The sequence below is a fragment of the Euleptes europaea genome, chromosome 9, assembly GCF_029931775.1.
Source record: "Euleptes europaea isolate rEulEur1 chromosome 9, rEulEur1.hap1, whole genome shotgun sequence".
NCBI lineage: Eukaryota > Metazoa > Chordata > Lepidosauria > Squamata > Sphaerodactylidae > Euleptes > Euleptes europaea.
Window position 1 is genome coordinate 3,625,434 of NC_079320.1, and position 15,774 is coordinate 3,641,207.

A 15,774-nucleotide genomic window follows, 5' to 3' on the forward strand; every position below is an offset into this window, starting at 1 on the left:
TTTTTTCCTTCCCTCCTGCTCTGTGGTGTTTCACTGGCTGTGGTTTGGAAAGATGGGCATGGAGGAAGCTGCCCCAACATCTTGGGAGTCTACATGGCAGGGGGAGGGGATCATCTTCTTATGGGAATGAGCTACACACGGGAGCAGGCTTAAAAACTTTGTCGCACCTTGTTCGAGAGAGCAGCATGGTGTAGTGGTTAAGAGCGGTGGACTCTAATCTGGAGAACTGGGTTGGTTTCCCCACTCCTCCACACGAAGCCAGCTGGGTGACCTTGGGCTAGTCAGTTCTCTTAGAGCTCTCTCAGACCCTCCTACTTCACAAGGTGTCTGTTGTGGGGAGAGAAAGGGAAGGAGATTTGGGGGGCTTGAGCCTGGGGAGGGCAGGATTGGGGGAGGGCCCTCAGAGGGTATAATGCCGTGGAGTCTATCCACAGCTGACATTTTTCCAGGGGGACTGATCTCTGTCGTCTGGAGATCAGTTGTAATTCTAGGAGGTTGGCAACCCATGTAGAAGTCATTTGCTCCACCAACTCAAGGCCTTCGAGCCGGGGTCCCCAACCTTGTCAATCCTGTAGGCATGTTGGAGTTGGGAGAGGAGGTATTGGGCACCACAACAAAATGACTCCCATGGGTTGGGGGATACCAGTCACAGAATGGCTGCCCAGGGGGCTGTGTCCAGTCTCAAAGCATTGCGAGCGTCCACAAAATGCTAGGAGGTTGCAAGCCAAGTGTTGTCCTACGATGAAGGTGATGGTTTGTGACCTCCTGGGATCCAGCATGGTGTAGCAATTAAGAGTGAAGGATTCTAATCTGGAGAACCAGGTTGGATTCCCCACTCCTCCACGTGAAGTCAGCTGGGTGACCTTGGGCTAGTCAGTTCTCTCTGAACTCTCTCAGCCCCACCTCCCTCACAAGGTGTCTGTTGTGGGGAGGAGAAGGGAAGGTGATTGTAAGCTGCTTTGAGACTCCTGAAAGGTAGAGGAAAAGCGGGGTATAAAAACCAACTCTTCATCATCTTGGATGTGGCCTGCCATTAAAAAAACCTCTAGCAGGGCCGGCATCTCTTTGGCTCTGTTGAAACTGGACCACTTGAAGCAGGAGTGTTTGTTTTGTCAGATTCTCAAGGAATCCTCTCATGGGACAGGGTTGCCAGCTCTAGGTTGGGAAATACCTGGAGATTTTAGGGGTGGAGCCTGAAGAGAGCAGGGTTTGGGGAGGGACTTCAGCTGGGCATGATGCCATAGAGTCAACCCTCCAAAGCAGCCTCCCCCCCCCCCCAGGGAAAATTATCTTGGTTATTTGCAGAGCCAATCTATGATCTCCCAGAGTGGCAGCTACCCAATTAAAATGAAAGGCAGAGAAACCAGTCTCGGGGAGGGGCTGTGTCTCTGTGCTACAGCCCATGTTTTGTATGCGAAAGGTCCCAGGTTCAATCCCCAGCATCTCCAGTTAAAGGGACCAGGCAGCAGGTGATGTGAAAGACCCCTGCTTGAGACCCTGGAGAGCTGCTGCCAGTCTGAGCAGACCGAAAGCTCAAGTTGAGTCCAGTAGCACCGTAGAGACCAACAGATCTCTTAAGGTGCTACTGGACTTGAATGTATCACAAAAATACCCCAAGAGATGCTTGTGTTTCCAAGAAAGCTGCTGGTGAATCTTCTGCTAAGTACATTTTTGGGGGGGGTCCGGACCCTTTCGAGGCACTCCAAGCAGCCAACATGGTTCTCCCTTTTCTCTCCGTCACTGTCTGAAATTTGAGCTTTCCAGCATTCACAACACATTTAGGTTCTTGCCCATTCATTTGTGAATCCTGCCCCCCCAAAAGTGTTTCCCATCTCCAGTAGAATAGAAAGCTTTTGTCAATTCAATAGCGTCTTTTCCTCTCCTATTGCCTCAGCTCCAAAAAAATTTGCAATAATTTTAAATACTAATTTGGACTCTCAAAATGTAGGGAAGCATCCCAAACAAAACCAAGAAGTAACATTTTTAATAAACTTCATTTAAATATTAGAAAGGGGAAGGGGAAGAGTTCCTCTTGTAAGCCATTAAAACTGGAGAGGGGGGACCTGAATCCATTTCAATCCACCAGGAAATTCTCTCGCAAAACCCCACCCCCAAGGGATTGAGAATACAGCCCAAATAGGAAAGGGGAGACACCCGTCTAGTTTTTGTTCCAAAGAAAAAGCCTACTATTTGTGAGAAACAGAAGACATGGTTCACAAGGTCATCCCTGCCAGTGTGAACAGAGCTCGGGAAGCGGCTGTGGTTCAGTGGAAGAGCCTCTGCTTTGCACGCAGAAGGTCCCAAGTTCAATCCTCGGCATCTCAAAAGGACCAGGAAGTAGATGATGGGCGAGACCTCTGCCTGAGACCCTGCAGAGCAGCTGCCAGTCTGAGCAGACAATGCTGGCCTTAATGGACCGAGGGTCTGATTCAGTATAAGGCGGTTTTTTGTGTGAGCGTGTGGACACTACAATACACAAAGCAAGGGGCAAAGACTGCCAATAAAAAAGGTCAGGAGGGGGGGGTTGCCTACAAAGGGACCACAGCATCAAGCATTGGGCTGAATGGCAACCAAAAAAGACTAGCTTTAGAACTACTGGTGGAGCAAAACTCTCCTACGTCAGGGTTTAAGGCAGTGGAATCTTCCTCAAAGCAGACCGCCGGCGGGTACAGCCAACTTTCCGTTAAAAATATTTAAGGGTCCCCAACATAGTGCCCATGGGCGCCTCCTGACACCTTTCCCGGTGCCCGTCAAGAGTTTTTAGAATTCCATGGGTTAGGAATGGCCCTGTGCTTGCAAAGGGGGGTACCTTTACCTTTAAGGAGCTGCAGAACTTCTGCTGGTTAGTGCTATGCTACGTGGTCTGACTCACTGTGGACAAACCCTCCCTACACATGAGAAGTAGGGGAAGTTGGCTCCAGGTGCTCGGAGAACAGCCACTGGAAGCTGGCGGAGAGGGGAAGCCCCACTTCCATCCAAACCAGCAGAGTTGGGGTACGGAGTCGTGAGCCCCCCTCGGTTCGACAGGCGCCTTCGGTCCCAGTTTTGTCCAGAGCGGGCTCTCCCCTCTGCTACCAGAAGGTCCACGGAGGCTGCATCAGTTCGTAAGTCGGGATGCTGGTGACGTTGACGGGGATGGAAATGACGGCCCAGGGGAGTCCGTGCTGCTCCAAGGAACGCCGAATCATGTACCTGGAAAGAGGGTACCAAAAGGGACTCAGGGAAAAAAAAAATCCTAAGCCATGTAATACCTTTCATTAGGACCAACCCAATGACTCATTGAGAGCCAGCATGGTGTAGTGGTTAAGAGCAGTGGTTTGGAGCGATGGAGTCTAATCTGGAGAACTGGGTTTGATTCCCCACTCCTCCACATGAGAGGCGGATGCTAATCTGGTGAACTGGATTTGTTTCCCCACTTCTACGCAGGAAGCCAGCTGGGTGACCTTGGGCTAGTCACACTCTCTCAGCCCCACCTACCTCCCAGGGTGTCTGCTGTGGGGAGGGGAAGGTGATTGTAAGCCAGTTTGAGTCTTGTTTAGTGGTAGAGAAAGTCGACATATAAAAACCAACTCCTTCATAACTATGCAAGTGTTCAAGCTCACCAGAATTCAGAAAGCCAGATGTGACAAAAATAAAATTTTTAAAAAAGTATTCAGTGAAGACACGTGAACAAAAAAGATGGGCTATATTTTAGAAGTAATTCACAAAATCAACAAAACAGACACTGGGGTCAGGATTGCCTCCATTACATGGGAATGAGGACTGTGGTTCAATGCTTGGCATGCAGAAGGTCCCAGGTTCAATCCCCAGCACCTCTAGTTAAAAGGCCCAGGCAGTAGGTGATGTGAAAGACCTCAGCCTGAGACCCTGGAGAGCTGCTGCCAGTCTGAGTAGACAATACTGACCTTGATGGACCAAGGGTCTGATTCAGTATAAGGCAGTTTCATGTTCGGGGGAGGGGCCGTGGCTCAGTGGTAGAGCCTCTTTTTGGCATGCAGTAGGTCCCAGGTTCAATCTCCGGCACCTCCAGTTAAAAGGACCGGGCAGTAGGTGATGTGAAAGACCTCTGCCTGAGACCCTGGAGAGCCACTGCCAGTCTGAGTAGACAATACTGACCCTTGATGGCCCAATGGGGCAGCTTCATGTGTTCGGGGAGGGGCTTTGGCTCAGTTGAAGAGCCTCTGCATTGCAAGTTCAATCCTCAGCATCTTCAGTTAAAAAAAGCATCAGGCATATGAAAACCTCTAGTCTAAATCCTGGAGAGACGCTGCCAGTCTGAATAGACAATACTGACCATGATGGACCGAGGGTCTGACTGAGAATAAGGAAGCTTCTCATGTGTTCATTTTGTCAGGGAAAGTAGAAAGTATCTTAATCTCATCTCTAGGATTATTTTGGCGGCTTGGGGTTGTGGGTTAGGGGTAAAGCATTTGTTTGGCATGCAGAAGGTCCTAGGTTCAATCCTTAACATCTCCACTTGAAAGGACCAGACAGTAGGGGATGTGAAAGACCTCTGCCCAAGACCCTGGAGAGCAGCTCCTGGTCGGAGTAGACAATACTGGCCTTAATGGATCACCACAGGTATGATCTGATAAAAGGCAGCTTCATGTGTTTTAAATTGCACTCTGCAATACAGTTTACCCATTCAAATCTTATTCTATTTTTGAAACTCTTGCTTCGGTCCTACGTGATTTTATTTTTATTCATTTATAATTTTGACAAGCTTTTCTTTCCTCCAAGGAAGAGGACAAAGCTTGCAACTGCCAACGTGTTACCAAGTAAACAAACAAACAAAAAAGCCCAGTTTTGGCTGGAGAGAGCGGTGTAATAAATGGAAATAATAAATAAATAAAATTGTGTTTAGGGGATTGAACCTGGGGCCTTCTGCATGCCAAGCAAGAGGCTCTTCCAGTGGGCCTTGGCCCCTCCCCGGATCACGTACTGCATTTTGTGGGTGCAACTCTCAGACGGGATTTTTTTTGCATATGTATTTTTTTTAGCCCTTCACCCTGCATTTCCGTGGGGTTCGAAGATGTCTCCCACCCAGGTTCCTGATCAGGTCCACACTGCACAAGTTACAGCAAATGCATCAGAATCAGCTGCTCCAAAAACATATGCAGGGCCCACAGCTGTGTTTATACAATCTATGTATAGATGTACTTACTCTCCGTGTCACATGCAGTTTCAGGATTCTTTTCTCCCCCAACCCATGCAGCCGCTTTAAAAAAGGAAACCTGAAACTCGGCTGCTGGAGGTCGAAACAGAGAGCAGAAATCCTGTGTGCGTGGTTCCGCTTAATCCATCTTGGTGTAGTGGTTAGGAGCAGCGGACTCTAATCTGGAGAACAGGGTTTGATTCCCCACTGATCCACTTGAGCGGCAGACTCTAATCTGATGAACTAGGTTGGTTTCGCCACTCCTACACCTAAAGCCAGCTGGGTGACCTTGGGCTAGTCACATTTCTCGCAGAACTCACCCTCATCTACCCCACAGGGTGGCTACTGTGAGAAGGGGAAGGGAAGGCAATTATAAGCCACTTTGAGACTCCTTAAAGGTAAGAGAAAACCGGGATATGAAAACCAACTCTTCTTCTATCCTTCCCCTCCTTGCCATGTCTCTGTTCAAAATTCCCTTCCCCAAAGTAGTTTTCCCCCCTGTGAGGTAGAACATATGTGTGGGGGTAAAGTGCCATCAAGTCACAGTAGAATTATTGCAACCCCATAGGGTATTCCAGGCATAGATATCCAAAGGTGGTTTGCCATTGCCTGCCTCTGCGTAGCAACCCTGGACTTCCTTGTGGTCTCCCATCCAAGTACTAACTGGGATTGACCCCATTTAGCTTCCAAGATCTGATGAGATCAGGCTAGCCTGGGGCATCCAGGTTAGTAACCGAAACAGAACTCCTACAATTGCTTAATGAAATGTTCTCAAAAGTACCCCAACCATAGTACAATGAGTCATGGTTATAAACAATGACAGTTATTGAATCAGCAGTGAAATTTGCACATTGTTTTAGCAAATGGTCCTGACCATAAATTGTTGGGGTCATGGCTTGGTGGCAGACTTCACCTTTCATGTACAGATCCCAGATTCAGCACTTGCATCTCCAGTTTGAAGGGTAGCAGGACTCGGAATTATGCTTCCATGTGAGTGGGCCATCCAGGTCAGGGCACAACAAGTAGAGTCCCGTATCTTCTTGCATAGTTGGTACGAAAGCATTTTAGGGGAGGGGGGATTTGCAATGGCCAAATGGTGGGCAGGGAACAAGCTAAGCAGACTCTTCTCACCCCCCACCAGTCCTCAAGATTTCAGCCCTGCTGCCTCCGGCACTTTTCCGTTTTTAAAACCCGCCAGGGAAAAGAATCGTGCAACACAGCCCTTGGCAACAGACTGGATTTTGGGCTTTCTTGTTTGCCGCAGAAATAGCCTGTCTTGTTGCGACGGTCAGCTAGCTTGATCTGTGCCATTCCACCCCCTAAAACCAAGATGCAAGCGTCAAAGCTAGGAAAAAGCCATTTGCTTTAGGCTTGCCTAGCTGCCTTGTGACTGGGGTGACAAGATTCGAGAGCACTTCAAAGGTTGAGCTACAGAATATACATTATAACTGAAATAATTACATTTATTGCAAGGTGTGTGTGTGCGCTATAAAATTGTTAAGAACACAGGGCCTGGAACGCAGGCTGCATATAAAAATATCAGTTTAAAATTCTTATACAGAGTTGATATGCAAATGTTGTAAATGACCAATGCTAGACCAGATGCGTTTCGGCCTGAATAGGTCTTCCCCAGAGGTCATAAATACAGAAAGTTATAAAAAACACATCTGGAAATGAACCTTCTGAGATATTTTTATCTAATATTTTGTGTGGCTTGATGCAAACTCTTAACCCAAATCGTGCACTTGGACAGTTGTTCACACAATCCGGTACAGAATTAACAATGTTTCCGGATGAGCGTACTTCAACCCTTGATTAATCTAATTGACGATATTCGAACCTGGGGCATTCCAGCCCTCGGCCACTTACCCGTCTCTCCCAAGGAGGAAGAGGGCAGGAATACCTGATGTCTAGCTGGTGCTGTCCCGGGTGTACTTCAACCTGTGATAGATCTAATTGACAAGATTTGAACCTGGGGCGTTCCAGCCCTCGGCCACTTACCCGTCTCTCCCAAGGAGGAAGAGGGCAGGAATATCTGCTGTCTGGCTGCTGCTGTCCTGGATCATCTCCACGTAGGAACTGTCGTTGTCGTAGGCATTGTCAGCAATGATCACCGCGCGGCCCCCGTGCTCTTGGACGATGCGGGTTTTGGACAAGAACGAGCAGCCCCTGTCGGAAACAGAACCCAGGGTTTCAGTCCTCACACACTGATATGGCGTACCTGGATTGGACACAGTGTCGCGGGAACTCACTACCTTGTTCCTAAAGCCTTCCCCGCTGGAAGGAAATTTTTACTTGCTGCAAGCAAGTTGGAAAAAGTCTATTTTTTAAGCCTGCTGATATTATTGTACCCATAATCCGGATGGGAAAGCAAAGGTCGTACCATAAGAAAGGGTGAAATTTGAACTGGGAACTTCATAGCTTAGCCACTACGCTGCACCAGATATCTGAGGACGAAAACAGTCAAATTTTTACAAAGATGTGGACACATCCATGTAGAATCAGTCTCCGTCTCTACATGGCTCTGAGACGTCATTATTAAGTGGAACCTCCATACTGAGAAGCAGTGTGTCTCTGAACTCCAGCCAAGACCAGAAAAGGAGGAAATGACAGAACTTTATAAAGTTATAAAGGGTATGGAGAACGTAGAGAGAGCAATTTTTCACCCATAATGCTGGAATTTGGGATCAGCCAATGAAGTGGATTACAGAAAGCTCAGGAAGGAGAAAAGGACACCCTTATTCACACGACGCACAACTAACTCCTGTGCCAGAAAACTCACCCACGTTCCACCAAGGCAATCTGGCCTTCCACGAAAACGCCATTGTTCAACACGCCACACGCTTCGGGAGGCTCCGTGGGCACCAGGTAAATCTGCTCGTATCTGGTGTTCTAGGGGAGACAAGGAAGGATGTGACTCGGTTAGGTCACAGGCTCGGTTCACTGGCCAAAATTATACAGCAGAGAGATGTGTCTAGGCGCCTTCTTCCCACTACTTCTCTGAAAGGTACCCATAGAAGAGGAGGAGGAGGAGGAAGAAGAGTTGGCTTTTATACCCCCATTTTCTCTGTCTTAAAGAATCTCAAAGAGGCTTACAATCACAATCACTTCCCCTCCCCACAACAGGCACCTTGTGAAGGAGGTGGGGCTGAGACAGTTTGGAGAGAACTGTGACTGGCCCAAGGTCAACCAGCAGGCTGCATGTGGAGGAGTGGGAAATCAACCTGGTTCTGCAGATTAGTGTCCACCACTTATGTGGGGTGGGTGGGGAAACAAACCTGGTTCTCCAGATTAGAGTCCGCCATGGCGGAAAGTGCCGTCAAGTTGCAGGCAATGTGATGCCATAGATTCCACCCTCCAAAGCTGCCAGGGAAACTGATCTCTGTATAACAGGAGATTCGTAGTAATTCCTGGAGAACGCCCACATGGAGGTTGGTAACCTTAGTACCACCACTATAGATGGTCAAAGGATGGTATTTGCAGACACTAACTTAGCAGCAGGTGATGTAATGGACCAGTAGGATACTGTTGGATCCTACAATATCAGCTCACTCCGGGATTTGTCTGGGAGAGATGCCTTCTGACGGCTCGCCCTAGCACAGTCAGGTCACACTAAAATATTGCCTGCCTGGTTTTCCTTGTGAAAAGATGGGGCTTCATCTTTCACAAACATCATCAGCAAGCATGCTGAATACCCAGGATAATTTAAGGATTATTTAGAGAGACCGTTAACAATGCCTGGTTCTTGTACTTACGAACACTCCCCCAAAATCCCTGGCCGGTGTCGCAGAAAAGATGTAGCGGATGTCCCCGGGGCTGAGGACTTGGAAATAGAGATACTGCTGAATGTGTAAACCTGCAAAGGGAATGCACACAAAAAGAAGAGCTGAGAAATGCCAGTGGCAAGCAGTTCCAAAGGTCCACCGCAGGAGTGGAGGAAATGGAGCTGGATTTAGGTGAGGTCTTGATTTCTGTACTCACTCCACAGCTCATGGGGAGCCACAATTGCAATGACCATAAACCAACAAAGCTACATATCCTTCCACCCCTGGCATGAGGTTGAATCTCAAAGAGGCTCACAGCTTACCTGTTCCTGTGGCGGTGGTTGTTTCCACTGAATTTCTTCAGTTTGGATAATAGCTACAGTAAGTTCTATGCTACCTGGTTGCAAATTAGTTATTATATAATATATGAAGGCTGTACTTGTTATATTTTTGTTTGTCACAGAATCCCAAGGTTACAGTCTGAAGAAGAGATATTGATATCATACCGTCACTGTTGTGGTTTAAATGTTAGGGCAAAAAATCCCAACTCCTCATATACACTGATGGGATCTGTGCTGGCAGCGACAGCCCAAGAAAGGGATCTTGGGGTGGTAGTGGATAGCTCAATGAAGATGTCAACCCAGTGTGCGGCTGCTGTAAAAAAGGCAAATTCCATGCTGGCCATAATTAGACGAGGAATAGAGAATAAAACTGCTGATATCATACTGCCCTTGTACAAATCTATGGTGAGACCACACTTGGAATACTGTGTACAGTTCTGGTCACCACACCTAAAAAAGGATATTACAGAGCTTGAGAAGGTGCAGAAAAGAGCAACCAAAATGATTAAGGGACTAGAGCAACTGTCCTATGGGGAGCGGTTAGGACGCTTAGGGCTGTTTAGCTTGGAAAGAAGGCAGTTAAGGGGAGACATGATAAGAGGTCTATAAAATTATGCATGGTTTGGAGAGAGTGGACAGGGAGAAGCTTTTCTCCCTCTCTCATAATACTAGAACATGGGGTCATCTGCTGCAGCTGGAGGGTAAAAGAGTCAAAACAGATAAAAGGAAGTATTTCTTCACACAACACATAGTTAAATTGTGGAACTCCCTGCCCCAGGATGTGGTGATGGCTGCCAACTTGGAAGGCTTTAAGAGGGAGCAGACATGTTCGCGGAAGATAGGGCTATCCATGGCTACTAGTCAAAATGGATACTAGTCATGATGCATACCTATTCTCTCCAGGGTCAGAGGAGCATGCCTGTTATATGAGGTGCCATGGAACACAGGCAGGATGGTGCTGCTGCAGTCGTCTTGTTGTGGGCTACCTAGAGGCCCCTGGTTGGCCACTGTGGGAACAGACTGCTGGACGTGATGGGCCTTGGCCCGATCCAGCAGGGCCTTTCTTATGTTCTTACTTCTGTTGTGGTTTTGTGTAATATTGTCACGGGTTTCTGTCCTTTGCCATATTCCTCACTCCGTTGCCTTCCTGCCCCTGAGGCATACTTGGGCGCATTCAGGCCATGAAACTGCATCCCTGTGTTTCTGCCCAATGGCCCTCCCCAGGAACAAGCCCTGCCCTTGGAACTCCCCGCAGCTTGGAAAAATTAGGCGTGCATAACACCATTCCCTGCTCTGACCAGTAGTGGCTCTCCAGGGACTGAGGCAAAGGAAGGGCCTGCCCTCCATCTTCTCTGACCACCTGGTTCTTAAACACCAGGTGCTGGGGATTGAACCTGCAGGCAAAGCGGGAGCTCTGCCACTGAGCTGCCCTAAGCAGGCAATCCCAGGAATGTACACGTGAAGCTAACATACCAAGACAAGCCCTGGGCCCAGCTGCCTGAGTATTGCCCACCCTGACTGGCAGCAGCTCTCAATGAGCTCCAGGCCCAGAAAGGTCTTTTTCCAAGCCCTGCCTTGTAACTGGAGATGCCGGGGACTGAAGAAGTGAGCTGCGGCTCACGAAAGCTCCTACCCTGCCAGAAAATATTTGTGTTAGTCTTTAAGGTGCTACTGGACTCTTGCCCTTTTCTACTACTGCAGACAGACTAACACGGCGACCCACTGTGAATTGTCTATGCAGACTGGCAGCGGCTCTCCAGGGTCTCAGGCAGAGGTCTTTCCCATCACCTGCCTAGTCCTTTTAATTGGAGATGCCGGGGATTGAACCTGGGACCTTCTGCATGCCAAGCAGACGCTCTACCACTGAGCCACAGCCCCTCCCCAGCAGTCCATCAAGGTCAGTATTGTCTACTCAGACCGGCAGCGGCTCTCCTACTTGCCTGGTTCCTTTAACTGGAGTTGCCGGGGATTGAACCTGGGACCTTCTGCATTCCAAGCAGAGGCTCTACCACTGAGCCACAGCCCCTTCCCACCCTTGGTCCATCCAAGTCAGTATTGCCTACTCGGACTGGCAGCGGCTCTCCAGGGTCTCAGGCAGAGGTCTTTCCCATCACCTGCCTAGTCCTTTTAATTGGAGATGCCGGGGATTGAACCCGGGACCTTCTGCATGCCAAGCAGAGGCTCTGCCACTGAGCCATGGCCCCTCTCCATGACTCTCCAGGGTCTCAGGCAGAGGTCTTTCCCATCACCTGCCTAGTCCCTTTAACTGGAGATGCCGGGGATTGAACCTGGGACCTTCTGCATGCCAAGCAGACGCTCTACCACTGAGCAACAGCCCCTCCCCAGTGGTCCATCAAGGTCAGTACCGTCTACTCAGACTGGCAGCAGCTCTCCAGGGTCTCAGGCAGGGGTCTTTCACATCACCTGCTCGCCTAGTCCCTTTAACTGGAGATGCCGGGGATTGAAACTGGGACCTTCTGCATGCCAAGCAGACGCTCTACCACTGAGCCATGGCCCCTCTCCCTGGCTCTCCAGGGTCTCAGGCAGAGGTCTTTCCCATTACCTGCTTGCCTAGTCCCTTTAACTGGGGATTGAACCTGGGACCTTCTGCATGCCAAGCAGAGGCTCTAGCACCGAGCCACGGCCTCTCCCCCCAACAAACCCATTGCAAGCAGCAACCACCGAAAGGAGGGGCGGGGAGGGTTCCTTTGGCTCGGCCCGAGCCACCCCGGACGGTCAAGCCCGCAACCGAAACCGGGAAGGCGCGTTTGCGTATGCATTGCAGGGCATGCACTGCAGGCTGACACCCCTGCGAGGTGGGCCAGCGGCGGGCCAAGAGCTCCCCGGCCCCGGCAGCCCCAGCAGGCGGCGGCCCCCCGGAGGAGACTCACCGTGCGCGGCCGAGCAGAGCCACAGCCAGCCGCGCAGCCAGGCGGGGAGCATCTCCGGAGCCGCCCTGCAGAGCGCGCGGGGAACCCCTGCGCCAGAGGCCCGCCTCCCTCCCTCCCTCCCGGGCCAGGGCCGGGCCCACGCCATTGGGCGGCCTGGCCCTCGCTCATCCGGCCCCCTCTACCGACAAGTCCCTAGTAGAGACGCAAGCGGAAACCGAAAGAAATCAGATTTCCCCCCCCCCTCCTTTCCTTCCAGAATGATAGATGATCAGTTAAGGACAGGTCACGGTGGGCAGCCGTGTTAGCCTGTCTGCAGTAGTAGAAAGGAGCAAGAGCCCAGTAGCACCTTCAAGACTAACACAAATATTTTCTGGCAGGGTAGGAGCTTTTGTGAGCCACAGCTCACTTACATTGCAATCCTAAAGAGCAGGGCAAGAGTCCAGTAGCCCCTTCAAGACTAACACAAATATTTTCTGGCAGGGTCTGAGCTTTTGTGAGCCGCAGCTCACTTACGTTGCAGCACTTACATTGCAATCCTAAAGAGAAGGGCAAGAGTCCAGTAGCCCCTTCAAGACTAACACACATATTTTCTGGCAGGGTATGAGCTTTTGTGAGCCGCAGCTCACTTACGTTGCAGCCCTTACATTGCAATCCTAAAGAGAAGGGCAAGAGTCCAGTAGCACCTTCAAGACTAACACACATATTTTCTGGCAGGGTATGAGCTTTCGTGAGCCACAGCTCACTTACGTTGCAGCCCTTACATTGCAATCCTAAAGAGAAGGGCAAGAGTCCAGTAGCCTCTTCAAGACTAACACACATATTTTCTGGCAGGGTATGAGCTTTTGTGAGCCGCAGCTCACTTACATTGCAATCCTAAAGAGAAGGGCAAGAGTCCAGTAGCACCTTCAAGACTAACACAAATATTTTCTGGCAGGGTCTGAGCTTTCGTGAGCCGCAGCTCACTTACATTGCAGCCCTTACATTGCAATCCTAAAGAGAAGGGCAAGAGTCCAGTAGCACTTTAAAGACTAACAAAAATATTTTCTGGTAGGGTGTGAGCTTTCGTGAGCCACAGGCTCACTTACATTGCAGCCCTTACATTGCAATCCTAAAGAGAAGGGCAAGAGTCCAGTAGCCCCTTCAAGACTAACACACATATTTTCTGGCAGGGTAGGAGCTTTTGTGAGCCGCAGCTCACTTACATTGCAGCACTTACATTGCAATCCTAAAGAGAAGGGCAAGAGTCCAGTAGCCCCTTCAAGACTAACACAAATATTTTCTGGCAGGGTCTGAGCTTTTGTGAGCCACAGCTCACATTGCAGCACTTACATTGCAATCCTAAAGAGAAGGGCAAGAGTCCAGTAGCCCCTTAAAGACTAACAGAAATATTTTCTGTCAGGGTCTGAGCTTTCGTGAGCCACAGAGCTGTTTATTTATTTATTTCAGGGCTTTGGTGAAAACCTTGCATCCCGGCCAGTGATTGCTCAAGGTTGTCTTTTAAGAACTTCATTTCAAATCACACACACACACACACACACACACCATAAAACAAAACAAATACAATAATAATAATATAAATAATTTTTTTAAAAAAAGAAAATACAAAAGAGTATCTATTTATACTTATTAATACATTCCTGGTCACAAAATTATGAAATTCAAAAAGATACCCCTTCGACCCTCCACCCACCTTAAAAAGTGACCCATCACCCGACTTCCGAAGAAGTGTCTAAACAGTTTTAAAAATATCTATTAACAGTAAAATATAAAAGTATTAAAACTAGTTTCTATAACTCACTCAAAATCCTTTTTTGCCAGTTTATCCATTTCAAATCACTCTTGTTGTACTTGAACAGATGAAATAAACCAGAATCACATTGATACAGAATTCATGATGCATGCCTATTCTCTCCAGGATCCGAGGAGCATGCCTGTTATCTTAGGTGCTGTGGAGCACAGGCAGGATAAATGCTGCTTGTTTGTGGGCTTCCTAGAGGCACCTGGTTGGCCACTGTGTGAACAGACTGCTGGACTTGATGGGCCTGGGTCTGATCCAGCAGGGCTTCTCTTATGAGTTATCATATTTTATCTTTTCCCCCAATGTAAAAACCTCCAGGAAGGAGGGACTTTGTTTATGAGCGGCCCCTAAGGTTTTCTTCAGACTGAGGCTGAATGGCCCACTGTGCAAATTTGTTTTTATTTTATTTAGCATATTTCTACTCTGCAAACTCCAGACGGCAAACAAAGCTTTCCTCCCTGTATGTACTCATTTTCAACTTGTGTCTAGCAGCATTTTTTGGGCTTCCTAGAGGCACCTGGTTGGCCACTGTGTGAACAGACATCTGGACTTGATGGGCTTTAGTCTGATCCATCATGGCTTTCCTTATGGTTTTATGTAGGAAACACTTAATACTTCAAGTTTTTCTTTCTTTTGAATTTGCTTTCAGGTTCTTGCGTAAATCTGCAAACGTGATCCCCTCCCCTCCCCCCCCCCCCCCCCGCGCCCCAGTTCTAGCAAAATTTTCAGCCTTGAGAGGAATAACTTATGAATCAATGACTTTGTGCCCGGAATAAATCTCAGAACAAACGGAACGGAGTTTGCAACTATTATTCTTTGGGATGCCCAGAGGTGTTCATCACACCGAGAAAACAAATTAAATGCTTTAATAAAGTCATCTGAGGCTTACATAATTATGTCTGTAAAAGATTGTTGATAAAAGATATCTACATTCTAACAATCGGAAATCTCTCTGATCTGGGTTGCAGTGACAATCGCTTATCTTTTCTTAAAGGGCTTGCTACGAATGTTAGAAATTGCATTTTATCTTTAAATGCAGGTTAGAGCAATCTTGCCAGATCTCGGAAGCTAAGCAGGGTCAGCCCCAGTCAGTATTTGGATGGGAGACTACCAAGGAGTACCAGGGTTGCGATGTGGAGGCAGGGAATGACAAACCACCTCTGAACATCTCTTGCCCAGAAAACCCTATGGGTTCGCCATAAATCGACAAAAAACACACAAAAAATTGCAGTATTTATTAATGTCAGTGTTTTCTGTATCATTGTGATTCGTGTAAGAAGAGTGATTTGAAATAAAGTTCTTAAAAGACAACCTTGAGCAATCACTGGCCGGGATGCAAGGTTTTCACCAAAGCCCTGGAATAAATAAACTTCTGACTTCTCTCCAGTGAGAAGACAGAGACTTGTCCTAACTGATCATGTATCATTCTGGAAAGAAGGAAGGAAATCTGATTTGTTTTGGGAATCAAACCCAGTTCTCCAGATTAGAGTCCGCCACTCTTAACCACTAAACCATGCTGGCTCTCTTGAGCAAGACAGCAGGCACCAGAGGAAACCGATTAGTCTAGCCTCTAAGGCAGAAATCACAAACACCGTGCTTATGGGCACCGCTGTGCATGTCAATGTTTCTTTCCCCAAAGCATCTCCTCGTCAAAGCTAAGGGCCTATCCTGTCTTCCTCTACCTTACAGGAGCAGGAGGTGCTTCCGAAGATCCCAGGAGGAGAGCACCCAGGCCAAAACTGCTGCGTCCATCGTAGGACCACACTTGGCTTGCAACCTCCGAGAATTTTGCAGATGCTAGCAACGCTTTGAGACTGGACACAGC

At 48.5% G+C, this 15,774-nt stretch overlaps 1 protein-coding gene and 1 non-coding gene across 2 annotated transcripts; both read right to left on the minus strand.

Moving 5' to 3' along the window:
• Positions 1 to 3,060: 3,060 nt before the first annotated feature.
• Positions 3,061 to 15,701, minus strand: PRADC1 (protease associated domain containing 1). The gene is made up of 6 exons (XM_056855767.1): positions 15,637 to 15,701; positions 12,152 to 12,216; positions 8,911 to 9,011; positions 7,938 to 8,047; positions 7,157 to 7,324; positions 3,061 to 3,192 (listed from the first exon to the last, which is right to left on the minus strand). The coding sequence occupies exons 1-6, from the start codon at positions 15,699 to 15,701 to the stop codon at positions 3,072 to 3,074; spliced, it is 630 nt and encodes a 209-aa protein (XP_056711745.1). The 3' UTR covers positions 3,061 to 3,071.
• TRNAS-GGA (transfer RNA serine (anticodon GGA)) lies at positions 11,215 to 11,286 on the minus strand. The gene has a single exon. It is a non-coding gene; the product is annotated as a tRNA-Ser (tRNA).
• Positions 15,702 to 15,774: the final 73 nt, after the last annotated feature.

Bases quoted from the DNA above. Each gene is read 5' to 3' on its own strand.
- PRADC1 (XM_056855767.1), bottom strand. From the start codon at position 15,701: ATGGACGCAGCAGTTTTGGCCTGGGTGCTCTCCTCCTGGGATCTTCGG. The intron at 8,048-8,910 runs GTAAGTACAAGA...TGTCTCCCCTAG, and splicing joins GGGATTTTGGGGGAGTGTTC to AACACCAGATACGAGCAGAT. The intron at 3,193-7,156 runs GTAAGTGGCCGA...CCCTCTTTCCAG, and splicing joins TTCCTCCTTGGGAGAGACGG to GTACATGATTCGGCGTTCCT.